Source organism: Lissotriton helveticus, chromosome 6, assembly GCF_964261635.1.
Source record: "Lissotriton helveticus chromosome 6, aLisHel1.1, whole genome shotgun sequence".
NCBI classification, from domain to species: domain Eukaryota; kingdom Metazoa; phylum Chordata; class Amphibia; order Caudata; family Salamandridae; genus Lissotriton; species Lissotriton helveticus.
Window position 1 is genome coordinate 44,598,333 of NC_136067.1, and position 23,697 is coordinate 44,622,029.

The 23,697-nt window shown below is 49.4% G+C and overlaps 1 protein-coding gene across 6 annotated transcripts in view; it reads right to left on the minus strand.

Moving 5' to 3' along the window:
* DNAH8 (dynein axonemal heavy chain 8) overlaps positions 1 to 23,697 on the minus strand; it is a 10,041,960-nt gene that overhangs the window by 528,072 nt on the left and 9,490,191 nt on the right. For all 6 annotated transcript variants that reach the window (XM_078647354.1, XM_078647353.1, XM_078647356.1 and 3 more), the window contains one exon: positions 2,422 to 2,582. In XM_078647354.1, the coding sequence (XP_078503480.1) occupies positions 2,422 to 2,582 (161 nt within the window). The remainder of the gene's footprint in view (positions 1 to 2,421; positions 2,583 to 23,697) is intronic.

A 23,697-nucleotide genomic window follows, 5' to 3' on the forward strand; every position in this document is an offset into this window, starting at 1 on the left:
GTGAAAAGAGACTTTGCCCCACTGACAGGTCATCGGTTGCAGCCAAAAGGGTCCACAGAGACAAGTGATCAGGCAACACCTCCACGAACCGTCACCACGAACTCCATCCATGATCATGACGCATCCCATTGAAACAACTGTTTGAATTCACCACAGACCATCACCAATGTCGACAAAAAGGAAGTCCTGCAAGACATGTCATCACAAGTGAACTGTTGCTATGCAGCGGACATCTCCAAGCCAGCGGTCGTGTCCTGAGTCCCTCAGGTTAAACTACGGGTGCCCGCCGAGAAGGTTCTGCTGCAAGCAAAGTCACCAAGCAGATGTCTGATGTCGTCCTGCCACCTGACTCGAGAGACTGATGGACCCTGTGGTTTTTAGTTAGAAGTTTTATCCCCACAGGTTGGACTAACGTTTTGTTTGTTCTTCAATAAAGTGGGAAGGAATGTAGTGCCCTGCGGGACACGTTCTAGTGTTCCGCAGGAAGCTGTAAGCCCAGCCACTCCCTCGAGGGCTGGACACACTTCACCCCCACACCCATCCATCACGGGTGTCACGAGTGACGTGGCACCGCCAATAAAAAGGCCCGTGTGCACGTGCTCGTGGCCAGTTGAATAACCACCGATCCTGTGTCTGCGTCAGTCCTTCCTTAGAATGTGGGCCTAGGGCCCACAACACAACACCACCAGGGGCCTCCTTTACCCCAAGACCAGTGAATACCTGTGACAGATGGTAGACTCGGACCCTCGTTACATTGTGCAGAAGCCCCCCTCCCACTCCCCCCCCCCACCCCCCACACACACACACTGAAGTTCCCTGTGTTAGATGCTGCTGATCAGCAACACTGTGTTACGGAACTGGTACTGGGGGTGTTTTTGTTGTGTGGAAAATGCTTTGATCCGAATTCATGTTTAAGAAAGAAAAAGCAAGAAAGACAGTCAATTTCGAATTACAAAATCATGCCCCTTTAAAAGTAGAGGCGATTACCAGGGGTATTATATATTTGATTGCAGACGATCATCACCGTGTCGGGAGGAGACAGGCACCTTTTAGGGAACGTCAAGGTTAGAAAAGGAATGAGCTTAAAGTACCTTATTAGAGAACGCGCTGATGTGATTAAAAAACAAAAATTAAAGTAAAGGAACCTGCCAGCTAAAATGAAGTGAAACTGTTAAACGTTCCACGATAAGCTTTCTCCTCGCCTGGGCAAACATTGCATTTCGTGTACATTTCCGTTTTGTGCACCCATCGGTGCATCTGCACGGAAGGTTGAGGCGAGTCTGGATTTATCCGGAAAAGTTTATCTTGAGTTTGCTGCAGAACTGCTTCTTCAAAGTGTCCCTCCGCACCTCGCCTTGTTTCTTTACTATGGTAATAGTCGGTAATTTGATCCCTTGAGTAAGCGATGTGCCAGGCATTTAATGTGCCCAGGTTCACACAATGTGATCAAGTCTGTGGTGTCTCGTGCGCGTGTGGTGATTGTTTGTGGTTTGCACACCAGGCCTTGTTCTGCGCCGTGTGCTGGCCGGAGCACTATACAGCATTTCAATAACTGTGTAAAGCGTGCCCCATTTGCGGAAAAGCATGCAGCATGTTGTCTCCCCCGAACCCCCAGGATTCGGGACCCCCTCATGCCCCCCAGGGGAGAGTGCTGAGGAGCCGCAGCTGGCGCGCGAGCAGGCTCCTGAAGCCGGAGTCACAGCCCGTGATGAAGATGGCGTGGGCCCGGGGGTCAATGGGGTGCTCCGTCCCGCGCCGGCCGCCCAGCGTCAGCCAAGCCAGGGCGGGCACCGGCCGTACCAACATGGCGCGCAGCGGGTCCAGGCACTAGCAGAGGAGAAGCAGCAGCAGCGGGAAGCCGGCTGGTATTTTTCGCTTTTCTTGCCTCTGTTCACTGCTTGTGCTCGATTTTCTTGCCTCTGTTCACTGCTTGTGCTCGATTTTCTTGCCTCTGTTCACTGCTTGTGATCGTTTTTTCTTGCCTCTGTTCCCTGCTTGTAATTGGTTAAGTAAAGTTTGTGTGTGTCTTTTGCAGATAAATGTGTTTAATATGTGGTTTTATGGTGTGTAATGTGGATGGCTTTTTCAATTCCTGGTTTTTAAAGACAAAAACATTGTAAAAAAACGTGTTTATGGGATGAACAAATTAATAAGAATATATATTTTTCTAATAACGAATTGAAAGCATTATGTAGAATATCTTTTTTTTTTTTAAATAGGAACTAAAGGGTACTTGCAGCTGGCTTCTAGAAAACATTTTTGTATGTAGAGCATGAAGGGAAATTATTTTATTGTTCAGATTCTAAACCTGCCATTGCATTTTTGGAAAAGAGCTGCAGGAGGCAAGTTCCAGTGACAGAACAGGTACAGAAGCCTCTTTCACACATTATGTTCAAGTAATTGAATCTATAGAAGGCTTACGTGATATCAGCATTAGGATGTAGACCGAAGACTTGTGGTGTATCCACAGCAGGTAGCACCTGTATAAACTCATAATACTGTTCTATGGTCTTGTAGTTGAGGATTTTATACCCTGTATAAAAATTGAATAATGGGTCGAAATTCTTTTCACTAAACCACACCTGTACCAATGAAAAAAGGAGAAGCATACTTAAAGAAAGAACCCCAAATATGGCATCATTACAGTGTATTACTCCCAATCCTTAACTCTGTGTGCATTTCTTGCTATGTAAGACTTTATAATTTATTTACGGGCAAAAGCAAGTGGAAATTTCTTAAAGTTATTTAAACTGTACACTGTAAACTGTGCAACTAACTATAACAAAATATCTGAGTTTAAAAGAGTATAAAAATGAAATAGCTACAGTTGCCTTCTTTCTTATGGCTACAACAGTGCCCACAGATTTCTTACATGAGGTACTACCAAGTGCCAGACTGGATGCAGACTTTTGTTTCAGAAATTTGGACTCTCCATCACTAGATGACACTGTGTGGCTCAGGAGAGGAGCCTTGTACATGGATGATTGAAGTAACACTACAGTTCCCTAAAACAGTGCTTTCCAAACTTTTCATGTTGGTGACACACTTTTTTTACATTCATCATTTCGCGACAGAGTAATTGAGTTTTACTAGCAAAATATATGATTTGTAAAATATTAACATACATACATTTCCAAGACTGCTGTCATTTAGGAGTAACAATATGTAAATATGTGCAAGAATTAAAAACAATTTGAATATAACCAGCAAGACTCACTATTTCAATGAGATGTATGAGGTTGAAAGCGAGCATGTGGAGCTGCAGGAGCCACGACACTGGCGTTGCTGCTGTCACCTCCCCCGTGTAAGCTTGAATAGGCCTGCAGGGGCGGCAGCAGCGAGCGCTGCAGGAGCCGCAAGCATGTGAAGCTGCGTCACTGGTGATGCAAGCTTGGAAGGGTCTGCGGGGGGCAGGAGTCCGCAGGCGGCAGCAGCGAGAGCCACCGCAGTCTTTACTCACCACCGGAGGTTCCACGGGTCTGCGGGAAGGCAGCAGCAGTGAGCGCCCGATGGCCACTGGCGATGGAGCTGCTGGCCTTCCCCTGACCTAGATGAACGGGACAGCGGGGGGGGGGGGTGGCGCAGAGCACTGCACTGCACGAGCCACCGGCAATCTACTCGGTGCCACTGCGACTGCCAGATGGTTCAACGTGTCTGCAGGAGGGTGCCAGCAAGCAGCAGCGATGCTCTGACTCCAATAACGGTACAAAAGGGGGTGGTGATGGACGGATAGTCTTGTCTGAACGGTGATGGATTAAACCCAGAGCTTTTGACTGGGTGTGAGTGTTTGATTGCTTCAGATGCTCCGTCCATCACCACCCCCTTTTTTACCGCTGACTCCAATAACGGCTCGCTGCCCCGCCACAGGAGACTCCTCCTCTTTTACAGGAACAGGTAATACGTCAGTAGCATGCGCAGTACAGTCCTGCAAGAGGCCTAGACCGCATTGCCTAAAACACGTTGTGCGACACACCTACAGACAGCAGCCGACACACTACCGTGTCGTGACACACTGCATGGCCCTAAAAGGCATATAGTGAGGTCAGCCTCACCCTTTTTTCCGCACACTCACAAAGTGGCAAAGATCTGCACGACATTTTGTATCTCTCAGAAAGAAAGCTACTGAAGGCAATGTGATGTGTTTCCTACGGGAACTGTATCGATATTCCTATTTCTGACCCTTGTCCGGTAAATAAATCAATAGTGGCCATACAACGGCACAGAAACCCGTTTTCTGATTAGGTCATAGCGCATGCTACCACGTTAGGCAAGCACTATTCCCCCAGCCCCCATAGAAAGCATACCGAGTTCTCAAAACAAATCAAACCTCCAGCAACCTGGGAAATCCCCCGCAGCTATTGTTTTGATTTAACCAAGAACTACAGTAAAGAATGTACGAACGACCAGTTCTTATGACATCCTTTTTGACGTATTTATGTCCATCCTTACGTCAATCTCGGCACCTTTCAGGTATAAATATTACCGACATTGCCCTAAGCAAACACACGGTGGTGACGAGATTGGAGCAGCGATACTTGCCGAGGAGCCCAGCAGATGCAGGAAGCCCACAGACGCTGCCCCTCCCTTTTGACGCGCTGAGAGAGAGACGCTGCCTTTTCTCTTGCCGAGAAATCCAGCCCCGGCGTTTCCAGCCGCCCTTGCGGGCAACTGGGATATCGAGTCCTGAGATTGAGATACCAGCCCTCCAGCCTTCTAAATCCCAGGTACTGAACTGAATAACCCCTCACAGAGAATTCTTGAATCAGATCCTTGGCAAAGCAAACTTAACTTAAACTGCTACTTATCTACTCCCGCCCACGTATTAGGCTTAGGTCAGGTACACTGGGGTAGGCGTAGCTAGAAGCACCAGTTGAGTACGATTAGTCAATGTATATATGTATATAACTTTTATCCATTTTAAGTATCATATGGCTAAGAAACCATATCAATGCTTTTACAGTATTATTTTATAATTCTGTTTTTACTGTATGCACTTTACTTAACTATAAGTATTGCAATAATAGCGATTCATTTCTCTTGTATGAGAAAGGAGACTGATCAATAAATAACACCTTTTTATTGAACACGCCCGTCTCTTCCTTTTCTCTACAATCTGGTGAAACTAAGAATGCACGTACTGACTGAGTAAAATAAGTTGTCTTTTGTTTTCACACGACTCTAGAGATATACTCTTGATTAGGGGAGAGCAAAGTTGTCATGTTCTATGGTTGTCAGAAACTAAATCCCTTCTTGTCTATCCAGGGAGGTTAAACTCCTCCTTGCCTATTCGAGAAAGTTTCTAGTGAACTCTGAGCTAGCTGGCACACACATAACTTTAAGTCTAATATCGTCAGTAGAAGACCTAGTTAACCACAGTCCTACGTCTATACTATTGAAGATATTATTCCAATGCGCAGAGCCTATTGGGATAATAGGAACTACACTACATGGCGCCCAACGTGTTTGGATAGTCGATAAATCTAACGTAAGACATTAGAGTAACTCAGTCGTGCTTTTTCACACAGACCCCTTTTCCCATAATACTCCAAAGACGTCTGGAGTGGGTGAAAGTTAAATCCGCCAAACTTCGTAGGAGGAGACTCCTATGTATGGTTCTTGGTTTATTCAACGTTGAAGGATACACTGTTCCAAAATATTGTGCATCTAATCTTTGTTTCCATAGAAACCTGATCTGCAAATAAACAAAATAACCTTCCTGACGGTAAAATGTCAGAGAGTGAAGAAGGAAGGGAGACAGCTAGAATAGCAGCTCAACTCCTAGCGGATGACAATAGTCTCCTACAGCAAGACCCGGAGGCAATACTCATCCCGGTCAACATAAGAAAAACTATAACCTTAAAACTTATAGAAAATGGACTAACACCGAGAGGTGGTACAGTCATATTCGTAATTGAGGCACACGAATATCGGCAGACAGAGGTATTCTACTCATGGATAAACTTTCCAGCAGCAAACGCTGTAACAAAAGAGTTCCACTATTATAAGATAGAGGAACCACCGGATATCTACACTCCTTTCGAGGAAGTGGAGATATCACTCAAATACCAAGAGCACCTGCTCTGGTTTAAAGGCGCCCTAAAACATAATAATCACATCACCAGGCTCGGTCCACTAGGTAGACCAGGAGCAACGTGGCCGGTCCTAGCCGGATACACACCACATCCAGACATTGAAGAAATGTCTGCACCAGATCTTTTAGCACAGCTAAAACAACTAATTAAAATACACAGACAATTAGTCCAATATATAATGCGGACTTCAACAGTCCAACCAGCTATTAAAATTCCACAGCTGACCCCTCATCAGAGGAACACAAATAAAATCACACCACAGAACATACAGTCCTGTCTAGGGAGAGTACCCGCAAAACGGGAACAAATCCCATTCTGGTTAGCACAAAAAATCACTCAAATAGAGGCGGTATTTCCGGATACCACCCCGGTTGAGAAACACAGGATTCTGACTATCTGTCTTCCAATGGGAATCGCACCACATGTGGAGGACTGTGACACTTGGGGTACAGTCTTTGCTTCCGTTTACACAAAAACACATGGTGTTCCATCCATGTCAGTAATACCAGATGTGCTAAAACAAATTCAAGATGAATACGGTCCAGAACCGGCCCTAACTCTGGGTAGGAAATTACTAAAAGATTTAAGCAGGTCTCGGCAATATTGAACAAGTTACTTACCTTCGGTAACGATATATCTGTAAGAAACAGTAGTTAGTATTAGATTCCTTACCTTAGAATATCCCCAGGCGTCAGTCTGGATCCGGAAACTTTTGCGTAGCAGTACCCCTGCGCGTCGGTAGGCGTCGTCTGCAGGCGTCCCCTGCGGCTCCGCGTTGTCGGCGACGTGCGCCGTGATGACGTCGCTGGAGTATATAGACGCCGCCTCCGCGCACTGACGTCAGTTCTTTGCACACAGCTTTTCCGCGCCAGAACACGCAGAGCCATGTGAGAACTAACACTGGTGCCATGTGAAACTAGGGCCCTGAAAGGGATGTCCTTAACGCTAGGTATCAGTTCGCAGAACGGGGAGGATGGGTGGGGCGGTAAGGAATCTAATACTAACTACTGTTTCTTACAGATATATCGTTACCGAAGGTAAGTAACTTGTTCATCTGAAAGAAACAGGTTAGTATTAGATTCCTTACCTTAGAATAGATACCCCAGCAATACCAACCCCGGTGGTGGGTCTGCGAACCAAGACAATCCTACACCAGAAAATCCTGGAGGACTGAATGGCCAAAGAAGCCGTCCCTCCGGACTTGACTGTCCAGGCAGTAATGCCTCGCAAAGGTGTGCAGCGAGGCCCACGTAGCCGCCTGGCAAATGTCCCGCAAAGGGACTCCCCGGCCCAGGGCAGTAGTAGCCGCCGTGGCCCGAGTGGAATGGGCCCTCAGTCCAACAGGAGGCTCCTTCCGAGCCAAAGAGTAGCATGCTTTGATGCACAGGACGACCCACCGAGAGATGGTTCGTTTCTGTACCGCCCTCCCCTTCTTCTCACCCACGTAGCCAACAAACAGTTGGTCATCCACCCGGAACTGGCGTGTGCGATCCATATAAAATGAAAGCGCACGTTTTGGGTCCAGACGATGGAGCCGCTCTTCATCTTTTGAAGGATGCGGAGGCGGGAAGAAGGAGGGTAAGGTGATGGACTGCCCGATGTGAAAAGCAGAAACTACTTTGGGCAGGAAAGAAGGTCTAGTTCTAAGAACCACCTTGTCAGGATGAACGGACAAGAAAGGAGGTTTAACAGAAAGAGCCTGGAGCTCACTCACTCTCCTGGCAGAGGTGATGGCAACCAGGAAGGCCGTCTTTAAAGTGAGAAGACGGAGAGGACAGGAATGAAGCGGCTCAAAGGGAGCACACATCAAGAATGTCAGAACCAGGTTCAAGTCCCACTGAGGCATCACGAACGGAACAGGTGGATACATGTGCGTGATGCCTTTCAAGAATCTCAGTACAATAGGGGACTTGAATAAAGACGGCTGATCAGGTAGCCTTAAGAAGGCGGAAAGGGCAGAAAGGTAGCCCTTGATAGTGCCCAGAGCAGAGCCCTGCTGGGCAAGAGAAAGAAGGAAGAGGAGAACCTCGGAAAGAGGGGCAGAAAGGGGATCCACAGCCTTTGCTGTGCACCATGCCACAAATCTGTTCCACCGGCAGGCGTATACCGACTTTGTGGAGGGACGCCTGGCTGCCAGAATCACATCACAGACTTCACGAGGCAAGTCAAATGGCCTCAACTGTCGCCGCTCAATCTCCAAGCATGGAGGTGGAGACTGGACAGGTTCGGGTGGAGGACCGTCCCCTGCTGCTGCCACAGAAGGTCCTCCTGAAGGGGCAGGCGGATCGAGGGACCGACTGACATGCTGAGTAGCTCGGGATACCAGTACCTTCGAGCCCAGTCCGGAGCCACAAGGATAACTTAGGCCCGGTCGCGCCTGATCTTCTTCAGCACTCTGGGCAGAAGTGGTATAGGCGGAAAGGCGTACAACAGACCGCAACTCCACTCGCGCCGAAAGGCGTCGCCGAGCGAGTGCCGTCTTGGAAATTCCAACGCGCAGAACTGATGACATTGCGCGTTCTCTTCTGTGGCGAATAGATCTAACCAAGGCTCTCCGCATTGCAGAAAGAGGCCTTTCGCCACGTCCGAGTTCAGACGCCATTCGTGATCCACCGAGCACCGACGGCTGAGTTCGTCCGCCCTGGCGTTCAGAGAACCTGCCAGGTGTTGAACCGTCAGAGTCACGCCCTGACGTTCCAGCCATTGCCAGAGACGCAGGGCCTCCTGGCAAAGGGTCCACGACCCCACACCGCCCTGTTTGTTGCAGTACCACATGGCGGTGGTGTTGTCCGTGAACACCTGCACTACACTCCCGTTGACAAAGGGGAGGAATGCCTTCAGTGCTAGGTGAATCGCCCGCAGCTCCAACATGTTGATATGGAGCCGGGACTCCGCCGGAGACCAGATGCCTCTGATCTCCGCCTCTCCCAAGTGGCCACCCCAGCCCTGGAGGGACGCGTCCGTCACAACCACGTGCTCCGGTTGGGGAAGGGAGAGGGATCTGCCTATGACCCAATCGCGGTCCTGGAGCCACCACCGCAACTGTCTCGCAGTGCCCTCCGAGATCAGGACATGGTCGGAAAGGTTGCCCTGATGCTGGGCCCACTGAAACTTCAGGTCCCACTGCAGAGCCCGCATCCGCCACGTGGCGTGATGCACCAGAAGGATGCAGGAGGCCATCAGCCCCAGAAGCCGCAGCATCAACCTGACCGAGACCCGGGATAACGGCTGAAAGATGGGAATCAAGGCCTGAATATCCCGGACCCGCCGTTCCAGAGGATAAACCCGAAACTGCGCCGAGTCGAGAGCCGCTCCGATGAAAAGGAGCTTTTGAGAGGGACACAGGTGTGATTTCGGCACATTGATGGAAAACCCCAGCTCGTGCAGGAGGTCTGCCGTCACCTGAAGGTGGTGGACGACTGTCTGGGGCGAGCCCGCCTTCAACAACCAGTCGTCGAGGTAGGGGAAGACTGAAACCCCTAACCGGCGCAGATGAGCTGCGACCACCGCCATCACTTTCGTGAACACCCGTGGGGCGCTGGTAAGGCCGAATGGGAGCACGATAAACTGAAAGTGCTCGTGGCCTACCGTGAACCGCAGGTAACGCCGGTGGGCCGGCAGGACGGGGATGTGAAAATACGCATCCTGCAAGTCCAACGCTACCATCCAGTCTTGTGGGTCTAGAGCAGCCAAGACCTGAGCCAAAGTCAACATCTTGAACTTCTCCTTCCGGAGGAAGCCGTTGACGTTCCATAGGTCCAAGATAGGACGTAGGCCCCCTTTGTCCTTCTTGGGTACCAGAAAGTAGTGGGAGTAGCAACCACACCCTACTTCTGGCCCAGGAACGCGCTCGATGGCCCCCTTGGCCAAGAGGGCCGTAACTTCCTCCTGCAGAAGTGTCAAGTGGTCCCCCGACACACGGTGGTTCTGGGGTGGTATGGCTGGAGGAGTGGTCTCGAAGGGGAGGGAGTAGCCCCTTCGGACGAGCTGCAGCACCCACCTGTCCGATGTGATAGTGCGCCTGCGGGAGTGGTGATGGCGAACCCTGCCACCCACTGGCGTCACGTGGGCCTGAAAGCTCGGACTAGGAGGATTTGGAGGCTGCTGCGGGGGGAGGTGTGGACTGACCTCGCCGCTGTCCCCGACCGCCACCACGGCGGAATCCACGGCCGCCACCGCGCTGAGGAGCGCTCTGCGGTGCGTGGCTGGCAGCCCGTGTGGGACCGCCCCTTCCGTGGCCACGAATGGAGCGAAACGAACCCGTTTGCTGGCGCTGGGTCGAGAGACCCAAGGACTTGGCCGTGACCCTGGAGTCCTTGAAGCGCTCAAGCGCGTTGTCCGCTTTGTCGTCGAACAGGCGACTGGCATCGAATGGCATGTCCATCAGGGCATTCTGGACATCCGGCGAGAAGTTGGCGGATCTCAGCCAAGCATGGCGACGAATGGCCACCGTCGTGGACATCGCTCTGCCCAGCGATTTGGTCGTGTCAAGACCACACCGTATGGAATACCTCGCCGCGTCCCGGCCTTCAACCATAGCCTGGCCGAGCTTGTCCCGTACCTCCTGCAGGCATTGCGGCAGGCACTCTGCGACCGTATCCCACAGAGAGTGGGTGTAGCGGCCCAAGAGGCATGCGGTGTTGCAAGACCGCAGTCCGGCACTCAGGGACGAGAAGACCTTCTTGCCATACTGGTCGTACCGCTTAGATTCCCGATCGGGCGGAGCCGACGGAAATGCGGACTGGGAAGTGGAGGCCTGGATCACCAGACTCTCAGGGGAGGGATGGGTGGACAGGAAGGCCGGATCGTCCGAACACGGACGGTGGCGCCTGGCAACGTTCCGATCAACAGGCGCACCGGAAGCGGGCCTGGACCACGTGCCCAAAAGGACATCCGTCAAGGCGTCATTAAACGGCAGCAGAGGCTCCTGTGGGCATGACTGCGGTTTGAATACCTCGGTGAGGATGTTAGGCTTCACCTTAGCGACGGGGAGCTCAAGGTTCAAGGCCTTGGCAGCCCTCATCAGTACCACCGAATAGGCAGCCCCAGCCTCCGACGCCACAGTGGGAGGCGAGACAAACCCAGGGTTAGGCGATTCGTCCAGACCACTGGCATCACCCAAGTCACCTGTCCAGTCCATGTCGTACTGGCATTCTCGTGACAGAGGGTCCTCAGACCCCTCCCAACCCTCTCCATAATCGTCCTCATCGCCATAGTTTGAGTCAACGATATAGACCGGCTCCTCGGAGCCAAGGGGCCCCAACGGCGCCGGACTCGGCGTCGGACGATGCCGGTCCGACTCCGCGTCCGGATTCGGAGAGGGAATGGGGGTGCCCCGACGCCGGCCGGAACCGGCGTCGGAGTCACGGCACCGCGCGGAGGCGGCACCACGGGTTGCCCCGATGGAATCGGCGCCGGAGAGGCCGGTTGACCAGCCGGCGACGACCCTGAAGGGCCCAGCGGCGCCGGGGCCGGAACCGCCGGCGGCGTCGGGGCAGGAGCACCCGAACCGCTCAGGCCCCCAGACGGGACCGACGGGCCCGCAGGCGCCGTAGGCCCCTCCGGAGGAGACAGCGCCCTCATAGCCATGAGGAACTCCTCAATCTCCTCGCGCGACGCGCCTTCCCCAGGGACCGACGGGTATGGGGCAGACGGCGTCGGCGACCCACGCGGGGCCGCGGGGTGGGGCCACCCGAACCCCCGGCCGCATCACGCAGGCGTCGGGGGGAGTCGGGGGTACGATGACGATGCCCCGACTTCTTGTGTCGCTTACCTGAGGAACCGGAGGAATGGTGATGACTTCCGGAGCGCTCGTGGCGGCTCCGCGACCGTTCTCTCGACCGCTCCCTCGACCTCTGTCCGGACCGGGACCGCTCTCGACGCGGGGCCGACACCCGGAGCTCGAGTAGCTTGCGGGACCGCTCCTGCCTAGCCTTACTCGTCAAGGCCCGGCAGTCGACGCAGGACTCCACGTCGTGGTCCGCGCCCAGACACCGGAGGCAGAGTCGATGGTGGTCGGTGACCGACATCAGGCGGTCGCACCCGTCACAACTTTTAAAACCGGGCATCCTACCGGCACCTGAAAGAGTTAGAGTTAACAAAACTTAGGTCAAAAGACCGGAGTACTGCTCTTCGGATCTGCGCTAACTGGCGCGGAAAAAAGAAGAACTGACGTCAGCGCGCGGAGGCGGCGTCTATATACTCCAGCGACGTCATCACGGCGCACGACGCCGACGACGCGGAGCCGCAGGGGACGCCTGCAGACGACGCCTACCGACGCGCAGGGGCACTGCTACGCAAAAGTTTCCGGATCCAGACTGACGCCTGGGGATATTCTAAGGTAAGGAATCTAATACTAACCTGTTTCTTTCAGATACTAGCCAATATAAAAGGAGAAGCAGCAAATGTGGCGATCCGCCAGAGGTTGAAAGAGACAGATATAGCAGACCAACCATTTGAAATTGCCAGAATCATAGAAAAATCCTATGAAGAACTAGGAAGAGATAGTTTGGGTGGAATACCTGTGAAACCCCAACTAATTGAAAATCCTGAAAAGGTATTTATTAAAAATAATCTAAACACTCAAAAAAAGAGCTGGGATGGAAATAAACAATCCACCCCTAAAGAAAAAAGATTCCAAACCAGAGGAAGGTCTCCTCGGCGGAGAGAAAGATCTCCGGACCAAGGACACAAGTCTCCCCAAAGGGGGCCCTCTGTGAAAAAATACAACCTTAGAAATAGGGATAATATAAAGAAACCTGATAGATATCAAGATATTGATACACGTCCCTCTCGATCTTTTCAGACTTCCTCGCAGAAATCGGAAAGAAGAGGACGGTCAGAACACAGGGAAGAGCACGGCAAGTCCAAATACAAGGAACCTGCTCATCAAAATAAAAAATTACAATTTCCAAAGAAGAAGGTAGCCAGTATTAAAGTAATCAACCATGCCGAGAATACTGAGGACACAGCCGAAAAACGGAGAATGGGCTCAGACAATGCTAGACAGCGCAGCAGAAGTGAGCATAGCTCGCAAGATCCTGATGAATCATCTGGAGACAGTGGACACGAATGAATACATTCAGGTGGAAACTGCAGACACCAGAGTTAGCAAACCTCATAAAATATATGAAATAACATTGCGTATAGAAGGGGATAAGACTAGGAAGATAAGGGGTCTGTTTTGGGATAATCTCTCTAAAGGCTATGACATCCTTCTAGCTGAAAAAGACTGGCCACCAGAGTTTGTCAGGGAGTGCCCTCATGGCGAAGAAATATTTATACCTGCCTTCTCTAATAATATTTCAATACATAAAAAGTATACGCTTGCAAGAAAGTGGGCAGTAGCCCAAGCTCCTGCATTATATAAAAATCATGTGGGATGGGATGAGGACTCTCCTCCTCACAAAATCCAGTTAAAATCACAACCTACTGCACAGAGGCAGTACCCAATTAAGCAAGAAGCTAAAAAACAGGTAAAAGAGATCCTACATCAACTTGAATACCAGGGGGTGATTGAAAATTGCACCTCACAAATGAACAATCCTTTGTTTCCTGTCTCCAAACCAGATAATTCATATCGTCTTGTTTTGGACTACAGACACTTGAACTCATGTTGCAAAACTTTTGCAGTGCAAAACTCACACAGTGCAGCACTAATGAATAACATAATGCGCAAAAAATACAAAACCACATTAGACATCTCTAATGGATTCTTTTGTCAAAATATAGCACCAGAAAGCAGATATTTGACCGCGTTTTCAATAAATGGCGCACAAACAAATTTCTGTCGTTTACCACAGGGGTTCAAGAACAGCCCAGGATTTACTACAAATATATGATGACGAGGCATTATCTTATGTCGATGACATCTATCTAACAGATGATGACTTGGATACTCACTTGAAAAGAGTGAACACCATAATACTTGGGTTCGCAGCAGAGGGTTACAAATTCAACTTTAAAAAGTCAAGAATTGCCCATCTAACTGTCCTGTTTTTGGGATATGAATTATCAAGTGAAGGCAAAAGCCTGGCTGACAATTTCCTAGAGAAATGTGTGGTAATCCAAGCACCTAGAACACTAAAAAACTTACAATCAATTTTAGGTTTTCTGAATTTCGGAAGAACTTATATTATAAATTACGCGGAGAGGGTTAAACCTCTCTATGATTTAATAAAACCAGATTTTAAAAGAATCAACTGGACTCAAAAACACACAGAAATTTTGAGATCTTTACAAACAGACATGTTAGTTAAAACAAAATTACAAACACGTGACAACACACGCAATCTTGTGATTCGAGTCATCCCAGGAAGATGCGGATTCACATACCTGACCTCTAATGAAGGAGAAAAGGTATCAATAGCATACAAATCACACTTGTACAAAGAAGCTGAAAAGAAGTTCAGCATTAAGGAAAACATTGTTCATGCGGTAAGCATGGGCGTAAAATCCGCTCCGCTCGCGGATTTTTCGGATTTTCGGCAAATTCGCAATCCGCGAACGCTCGCGAATTTGTCGAAAATCCGTGAATCCGCTCGCGGCGGATTTTTTGCTTGGTTGCGGCGCGCGGCGTGGTGCACGGCGTTCACTTTCCGTCATTTTAGCGTTTGCCGAGTTGTTTTTCTTTGCGAGTGACGCGCCATTTTAGATCTTGCTGCGTGTTCCCGCGGGAGTTTGTCGCCCGCGAATACGTACTCGCGGCTTGCCACCTTGCACAGCACACCTCGCGAGAGTTCGCAATTGCGAACACGTAGTTGCGGCGGAAAGGAACAATCTCGCACTTGCGAAATAGAGATTTTGCAATTTCGCACAAGAAAATCACCAGCAAACAGGATAAACCTTCAGAAAATTATGATTTTTATCAGAATCACTCCTCAGGTTGACATTTGCATGGTCTTTTTTTTTGCAAGGAGTCCATTTTGGGGGGGGGGAGTAAGGAAGTGCCCCACAGTCTCCAACTTCCTGTTCCTGTCCAGCAGGCTCCTCCCAGTGCTTTGTCCATCTCCTGGTCACTTTCATTTGGATCTGGAGCTGGAAGGATTACTTTTTGTGGGTGCTGCTGGATATTTGGATTTGAGGCCTTTTTGACTGTCTTTGGATCACTTTTGGATTAGAAATCAACTTTCACAAGTAAGTTTGTTTGGGGCATTACAGTTGCTGCAAGTACAATTTTTGAACTTTTTCAGAAAATTAAATAAATTATATTGTGGGTAGCCACAGTATCCAGTAGGACCAGGGTTGGTTATGGGTGCATGATACAACTGTTTTGTTGAATTTAAACACCATTGAGGCCATGGATGGGCTGGGATTGTGCAGATTTTATTGTTTTTTGTCGTTTTTTGGGGCCTGCTGGTGTGGCCCTTTGCCCAGGGGTGGTGGTGAGTGTTGCATGGGCCTAGTCTTTCTGTGGGGTGTCTTCTTGAATTTAAACATAATTGAGGCCATGGATGGGCTGGGATTGTGCTTATTTTATTGTTTTTTGTCGTTTTTGGGGGGCTGCTGGTGTGGCCTTTTGCTTGCCCAGGGGTGGTGGTGGTGCATGGACTGAGTGTGCCTGTGGTGTGGTCTCACTCTCTTTGATGTAAACATCATGGATGGCATTGGATTGTGGTGATTTCTGGCTGTTTTTCTGTTTTTTGGGGGTGTACTGTTGATGTGGACTGGCCATGTGGGTGGTGGTGGTGGCCATCTTGAGTGCTGGCTGGTACAGGCAACATGTGCTTGGGGTGTAAGGGGGCCATTTTGAGGAGAGGCAGTGTCTGAGGCCTGCACTTATTTTGCCTACTTTTCATCCCTTATGCCCAGGGGTAGTGAGTGTTGCATGGGCCTAGTGTTTCTGAGGGGTGTCTTCTTGAATTTAAACACCATTGAGGCCATGGATGGGCTGGGATTGTGCAGATTTTATTGTTTTTTGTCGTTTTTTTGGGCCTGCTGGTGTGGCCCTTTGCCCAGGGGTTGTGGTGAGTGTTGCATGGGCCTAGTCTTTCTGTGGGGTGTCTTCTTGAATTTAAACATAATTGAGGCCATGGATGGGCTGGGATTGTGCTTATTTTATTGTTTTTTGTCGTTTTTGGGGGGCTGCTGGTGTGGCCTTTTGCTTGCCCAGGGGTGGTGGTGGTGCATGGACTGAGTGTGCCTGTGGTGTGGTCTCACTCTCTTTGATGTAAACATCATGGATGGCATTGGATTGTGGTGATTTCTGGCTGTTTTTCTGTTTTTTGGGGGTGTACTGTTGATGTGGACTGGCCATGTGGGTGGTGGTGGTGGCCATCTTGAGTGCTGGCTGGTACAGGCAACATGTGCTTGGGGTGTAAGGGGGCCATTTTGAGGAGAGGCAGTGTCTGAGGCCTGCACTTATTTTGCCTACTTTTCATCCCTTATGCCCAGGGGTAGTGAGTGTTGCATACTTGCATGTCCGTAGTCTTTCTATGGGGTGTCTTCAATGTAAACATCAAGGATGGCATGGGATTGTGCTCATTTTTCTGTGTTTTGTCGATTTTTTGGGGTGTATAACTGAACTGATGTTCCTCTGTCTTCCATTGCTTTTAGGTGCACAAGAAGACTCAAGAGAACCACCAGTGCCAGGAAGAAGTCCTGCAGCGGTGTGTGCAGCATAACGTCACGCGACGTCACGTCTGGACACAGAACCCTCTGCAACTCGTGCAACTGCTGCCTGCTGACCTGCTCTGAAGAGGATGGCCCCAAAAAAAGTAACCCGTAGCTCCTCTAGCAAGAAAGGTGCCAGTAAGGAGCAGAAGAAGCAAGTTACCAAGGAGACTGGTGTGCCGCCCGCCCCTTTTTTTGGGAGTAAAAAAAAAAGTATGCCTGCAGCAGCAGCAGCGGGATCTGCTGGGGACCAAGCTGGCAGCAGCACCCCCGCTCCATTGGGCTCAGTGCCACCACCACCACCACGCCAACTTAAGTCCAAGCCCTTGAGTGCTGCAGAGGCAGCCAGTATAGTTCTTCAATCACCATCGACCAGTGATGTTGGCTCATCGCAAGAAAGCAGCAGCAATGTCCCTCAATCAACACAGGTTGTTGTACCTCATCTGACGAGTGTTGAACAACCACAGCCGCAACAACAATCACATGTGCAAGTACAAGCCCAAGTACATGTGGAAGGAGAGGCAGCGCAAGGAGATGCGCAAGCAGAGGTGCATGGAGGGTCACAAGTGCCCACAATAGTTGTTCCTCCCGAAGTAGGGGCACATCAGGAAATCGACAATCAAGGCGAGGTATCATTTGAGGAAGCCACTCCTCCTGATGATCCTTCATTGTCTTCCACACCCCTAGCAAGGAAGAGATCAAGGGTGGTGTCTACATCCTCTTCAAGCACACCTCCTTCTGATGATACGGATCAAACTTGGGAACCAGCACCACAGCCGTCTGAGAGTGAGGCACACCATGATCCAACAAAGGTAGTTAAGCGTAAAAGGAAGCTCGTCCAAAGTCTCAGAGTTATGGAGTGTGATGAGGCTCAACAAGAAGTGGCGGATACTGCTGTTGATGAAGACTCTGCCAACGACGACCCAGTCATCATAAAGGTCACTGCAGCCCCAGCGGGCATGCAGCAAACAGACATTTTGACCCTAGCCCGAAGAGCTGCTGCGCGTGATGATGATGATGATGATGTTGTCGATGAGGAGGCAGTGGAAACACCACAATCATTGGAGTTAAGTAGTACACCAACTCGTCCCGCTTCGATATTTCTTTCTGGCAAGAAGAGACCTCCGTCAACCTCGACCTTAATTAGTGGCGGTGAAAGTGCAAAACGTACAAATGTTGGGCAATCCAGATCCTCCACTTCATCTGGCATTAGCTTCATGACCACCACCACCAGTATCGCCGCCTCCTCCAGGTCCCACAGACACTTCAAGTCCCCAGTTTGGGACTTATTTACTGTTTGTCCCAAAAATCCAAAGTTTGCCATTTGTACCCTTTGTAAGCTTGCAGTTAGTCGTGGTAAGTCAGGTACCAACTATGGTACCGGCGGCCAGAGTGGTCATCTTGAGAGAAAGCACGCTGTCAAATGGTTTGCGCACCTAGATGCGATCAAGAAAGGCCAAAATCAAGGAAACGTTGATGTTTCATCTGATGATGACGAGCAGGAAGAAGACGTGTCAAACACGTCCCTTACACCCAGTACCCCTGTCAGCAGCACACCCAATGTGAGGCACACTAAGAGTGTTGGAGCGAGTGAGACACCAACGCACAAAAGTTCACCAGCGAGCAAAATTGGGTCAACGAAGTCATTATCAGCCCGTAAATGCTTGGTCCAGGCCAACATTAGAACAATGCTTACTTCAGACGTGCCATATGAACGCAACCACCCACTGACGCGTCTGTATAACACTAAGCTGGCTAAAATGCTAGCTGTGGACCTTCTACCTTTTTCTTTTGTAGAAGCGGTAGGTTTTCTTGAATTAGTGGCAACGCTCTGCCCTAAATGGAAAGTTCCGAGCCGGTTCTATTTTGCCAGAGTTGCGGTTCCAGCACTACATGAAGATGTGCTGCAGGCGATTGGGGCAGCTTTGCAGAAGAGTGCTGTTCACACAATACATCTGACAACAGACATGTGGACCAGTGGCCCAGGCCATGATTACATGTGCATCACTGCACACTGGGTCTCTTTTTCAGGTGTTAAAGCAAAGCTAAACGCAGATGTTGACCCGGACAAAGTTTTCAAAGCTGCTCGGAAACATGCAACACTAGCCATGTTTGGCTTGGAGAAAAGTCACACAGCAGAAAACCTTTTGCAAGAGTTTAACAAAAAGGTCTTGACAATGCTATCCCCCCTAAAACGCAAGATTGGTTATGTTTCCACGGATAATGGCTCCAATGTAGTTAAGGCCATGTCGGAGGGTGGCTATTTCAGAGTGCCATGTTTGGCGCACTGTATCAACCTGGTAGTTCAAAAATTCTTGAGTGATAGAGACAGTGCAGCGTTCGCGGTAATGGCCACCTGCCGCAAAATGTGCAACCATTTCAGCCATTCTTTTAAGGCCCGGAAGCATCTGCGGAGACTGCTACTTCAACGTGGAATGCCAGTGAAAGCACTCATCCAGGAGGTGGCAACACGTTGGAACTCAACCTTCTACATGCTTGAGCGTCTGTATGAGCAGTATACGGTACTCGATCACTATTTCTTCACAGAGGGTACATCTCAGAAGGAGGACCTGCGGATGAGTGCGGCGCAATGGGACATAGTTAAAAGCCTGACAGACATGCTTCGTCCTTTTGAGTTCTTCACGCGTGCAGTCAGCCAGGAGGACTGTAATTTGGGAAAAGCTATCCCATTGTTGTGCATGCTGGAGCACCAACTGATGGCGGTGTCTTCTGAGTTTGAAAAAGAAGATGAAGAAAAAAAAAACCATTTCATTTTGTCAGAGAAATTATTAGAGCGCCTACGTGGTGATGAACGTCTTCAAAAGATCAAGTCAGATCAGCATTACATTTGTGCTACTATTCTGGATCCACGCTACAAAAAGGCGCTGGCAGGCGAAGCATTCTTTCCTTTTGATGATGCAGATGTTCAAAAGTACAAACATTGGTTAGCCTTGTCAGCCAAGAGGTTTGAAAAAGAACGGCAGGTTATTGAAGGAGAAGCCAGTACATCAGCATCAGCATCAGCAGGCCATCCCCAGTCACAAGAATCCACTTCTGCACCTGTGGCTGGGGCACAAGTGACCTCTCAGCCGTTAAAGACACCGGCAACTGGATCATCTGCACCACACACAACAAAAACAGTGGCTGTTGTAGAGGATTGGCTAAGTTTGCTTGGGTATGGTTCTCGAAAAAATGTCACAGCCACAGCAAAAAGTAAGCAAAGTGGAGGAACCGTTGATGACCTTGAGTCGATGGTGCAGGACTATATGAATGACTCAACAGTGGTCTTTCTTAATGAGGAGCCATTGCAGTATTGGCATGGCAAAAAACAATTGTGGCCACAGCTCTACAACCTGGCTATAAACTATTTGTCTTGCCCACTCGCAAGTGTGTCTTCTGAACGTGTTTTCAGTGCTGCTGGTGGCATTGTAACTCCCAAACGGAGCCGCCTCTCGCCCAAAAATGTGGAGCGGCTGACAATGATCAAGATGAATCAGCACCTCATACCACCAGATTACAAAGTACGAGAAAGCACGCCGCATGAAGACGAGGAGGACGGCAACGTGGATGAGGGGATTTTTTCTCTGTTCGGTGGCACTGACCTCATCCAGCCTGAATTCGCAGAGTATGATGACGAAATCTTGTTCTTATTCCCTGACACCGAGCCCTGAAAATGAGACAATCAATCAAGAACTTTCTTTTTCGTCCTTATTCACTTTTATTCCTGTGTGCTTTGTGTCTCTCTTTCTTTGTTTTGCACAGTTAATTAAATTCAAACTTTAATCACCTAATCCCAAAAACAAGACCATCATCAGAACTGTCTTCACTTGTTTGCTTATTGCTTTGAAGGTGCCGCAGTCTACATTCCTCAGGTTCACAAGTTCCGAAGAACATGCTCCTCTATCCTCCTCCTCCAGACTGCGATTTCCCTCCAAGCAGAGTGCTGGATTACGCCCAATGAAGAAAGACTCAGCACTTGTGGGGGTGTTGTACTTCTTTGCGGGTGAGTTGACGGATTTGGGCCCATTGCTGTGAAGCTCTAATAATGGACAAAAGTGTTTTGGACCAAATATGAGGTGGAAATTTCTTGCCGTTTTTGCTGACTTGCTTGCCTTTGAGGTGCTCTTTGGCGGGGTTCCGGGGGTTTGTGGGTAATTTTTGGTGTCTGTCGAAGCACTGCTGCGACAGTCTAATCTTGATTGCATTTGCTTTTCAGGAAATCCGTGGTGGAAAACAGGAGTTATGATGATTGATGATGATGACCTAGCTGAACAGCGCCGCATTTGGACAGAAGGCCGAGAGATATTGTAAGTATGAGATTTAGCTTTTTCGCTGTTTGGGGGTGTTGTCGGGTGGTTTTTTGCGGGTGGGTTGGCGCCGGCGGGTCTTGCCTGGGGCATTCCTGGGAAGGTCTAATACCGGATAGAAGTGTTTTGGACAAAATCCATAAGGAACAGCCTTTTTTTCAAGGTCAAATTTTGTTCTAAAACACAGTAGTACACCTACCTTGAGGGGAAAGATCCGCTATAATATTTTGGCCATACTTATTGATCCTTAAAAAGGTGACTCAGACAGAGCACGCAATTTCAAAAATATTGTACTGTCTATTAGGGAAATCAAAGTGTGACTTTTTGCACCACACAGCGTACATACCTTTTATTTATTTATCAGTGGTATTGTAATAGCACTTCCTGTTTTCCGTTCAATAATTACAGGCCGGGTTTCAGTCAACATCCGCCAGGCAGGCAGTGGACAGGGTGTCTTCTGTCAGTGGTCACCACATTGATGGACGAAGCGTCAGCTGGAATGGAGGAGTGCCGCCAATAAGAGGAATTGTTTGCTGCATGCTTATTACTTACCAAATTCAACAGGACAACTCCAACAACATACGCAATACAGATACAGTATCCATTGTTGTCTTTTATTCTATGAGTGTGACTGCATGTGCTTACCTTTAGTTTGTAACCAAAGATTGTCTGTATCTTCAATTATTGTTTGTCCATGCTCTGCTTTTTTTTTCTTCTCTCAACAAAACCTACCCAAAAAGAAACCCCCATTCCCATCCATTTTACAAACCCTAACCCTCTTCCCCCGGGCTGTGTTGTTTTGCTTGATGTCTGACTAAAATGACGTGACGGACGTGAGACGGTGGCAGAGTCTCTACGCCGCTCAGCCTTTCAAAGCTACCGCAATTGTGCCCGTGTATGTTTCCTCTTTGTGGTGGGTGTAAAACGCTATTGCCTGTCTTTTAATAACTCGTTTTAAATACACATCTGTTGACTCACTAACGATGTTTTTTAAATGAGCACTGACACTTGACTCGCATTTCAGTTACACCTCGCACATATTTGACACTGGGGAGATTAAAAACCCCATAGCCCTTTTCTTGAATACTAGGAGAAGGGGAACGATATTTACTCACCCAAGGAAGCCTGTGCTCGTCTTTCCTCCTGACCCGCCCCGTTCCGACGCGGTAACCAGTACCGTTGCGCGGAGGGCGGGCCAGGGAGAGCCAGTCACTTCCTGCCGGGACACTCCACGAGCGGTTAGCGCTCTAGTTGCACCTATCTGGAGGGCCTATTTAGGCGGAGCCCTGACTCAGGTGAGCTGCGGACGTGAGACGGTGGCAGAGTCTCTACGCCGCTCAGCCTTTCAAAGCTACCGCAATTGTGCCCGTGTATGTTTCCTCTTTGTGGTGGGTGTAAAACGCTATTGCCTGTCTTTTAATAACTCGTTTTAAATACACATCTGTTGACTCACTAACGATGTTTTTTAAATGAGCACTGACACTTGACTCGCATTTCAGTTACACCTCGCACATATTTGACACTGGGGAGATTAAAAACCCCATAGCCCTTTTCTTGAATACTAGGAGAAGGGGAACGATATTTACTCACCCAAGGAAGCCTGTGCTCGTCTTTCCTCCTGACCCGCCCCGTTCCGACGCGGTAACCAGTACCGTTGCGCGGAGGGCGGGCCAGGGAGAGCCAGTCACTTCCTGCCGGGACACTCCACGAGCGGTTAGCGCTCTAGTTGCACCTATCTGGAGGGCCTATTTAGCCATCGCCCCTTGTGAGCGCGCAGCGTTCGCGCGCAGCGTCGCCGAAGCCACGCCGAAGACCAGCCAAAGAGCTGCCCGTCTGCGCCCGTCCGCGACAGGACGAGGCAGAACAGAGGCAGAGAGGCTATAAGGCGACTCCATGATGCCCCCCGACAGTGAAGGTATTAACCTTGTTTCCTACTCACCCCGCACCCTCCGACAGTTACAGCCAAGGGTGAAGTGTGATACTCGGTTACTATATAAACAGCTTGAAGGAAGCTTTTCTTGCCTCCAATGCCGTTTTCAGTCAGATTCGACAGGAAATAGCTTTGGCGAGAAAGATAACATATCCACTACTCCCCTGGAACTAAAGTGTCTCCTTCTAAATGTGCGTTCCATGCCTAAGCACCAACTACAGATCTGGGACCTCATTCACGCAGAACAACCTGATCTCTGTTTCTTTACTGAGACGTGGATGAAACCCCACACTACACCTGCTGTTGTGTTGGGTGTTCCCTCAGGATACAGAATCATGCATGCTGATAGGCCTATTAAAACAGGAGGTGGCTTAGCGATTATATGCAAAGACATGTTTAAAACAACTATTTTAGACAAAATATGTAGTCCATTGTTGGAAATTATGATTTTTAAAATCACATTAGGTAACATTTCCTGGAGAGGAGCCCTTCTGTATCGTCCACCCACTCCCAATCCAGACTTCGCCCTGCTCCTTCTGGAAACACTTGCTCCCCATATAAAAGCCAAGGAGGATTTTATCCTCCTCGGGGATTTTAACATACATATGGACGTCCCAGAATTGCCGGAAGCCACTCATCTGACCACTGACCTATCCCACTTGGGGCTCAATTTAAGCAACAGCGGTGCCACACATATAGGTGGGCACACCCTCGACCTTATATTTTCAAACTGTTCCAAAATACGTTGTTTTCCTGC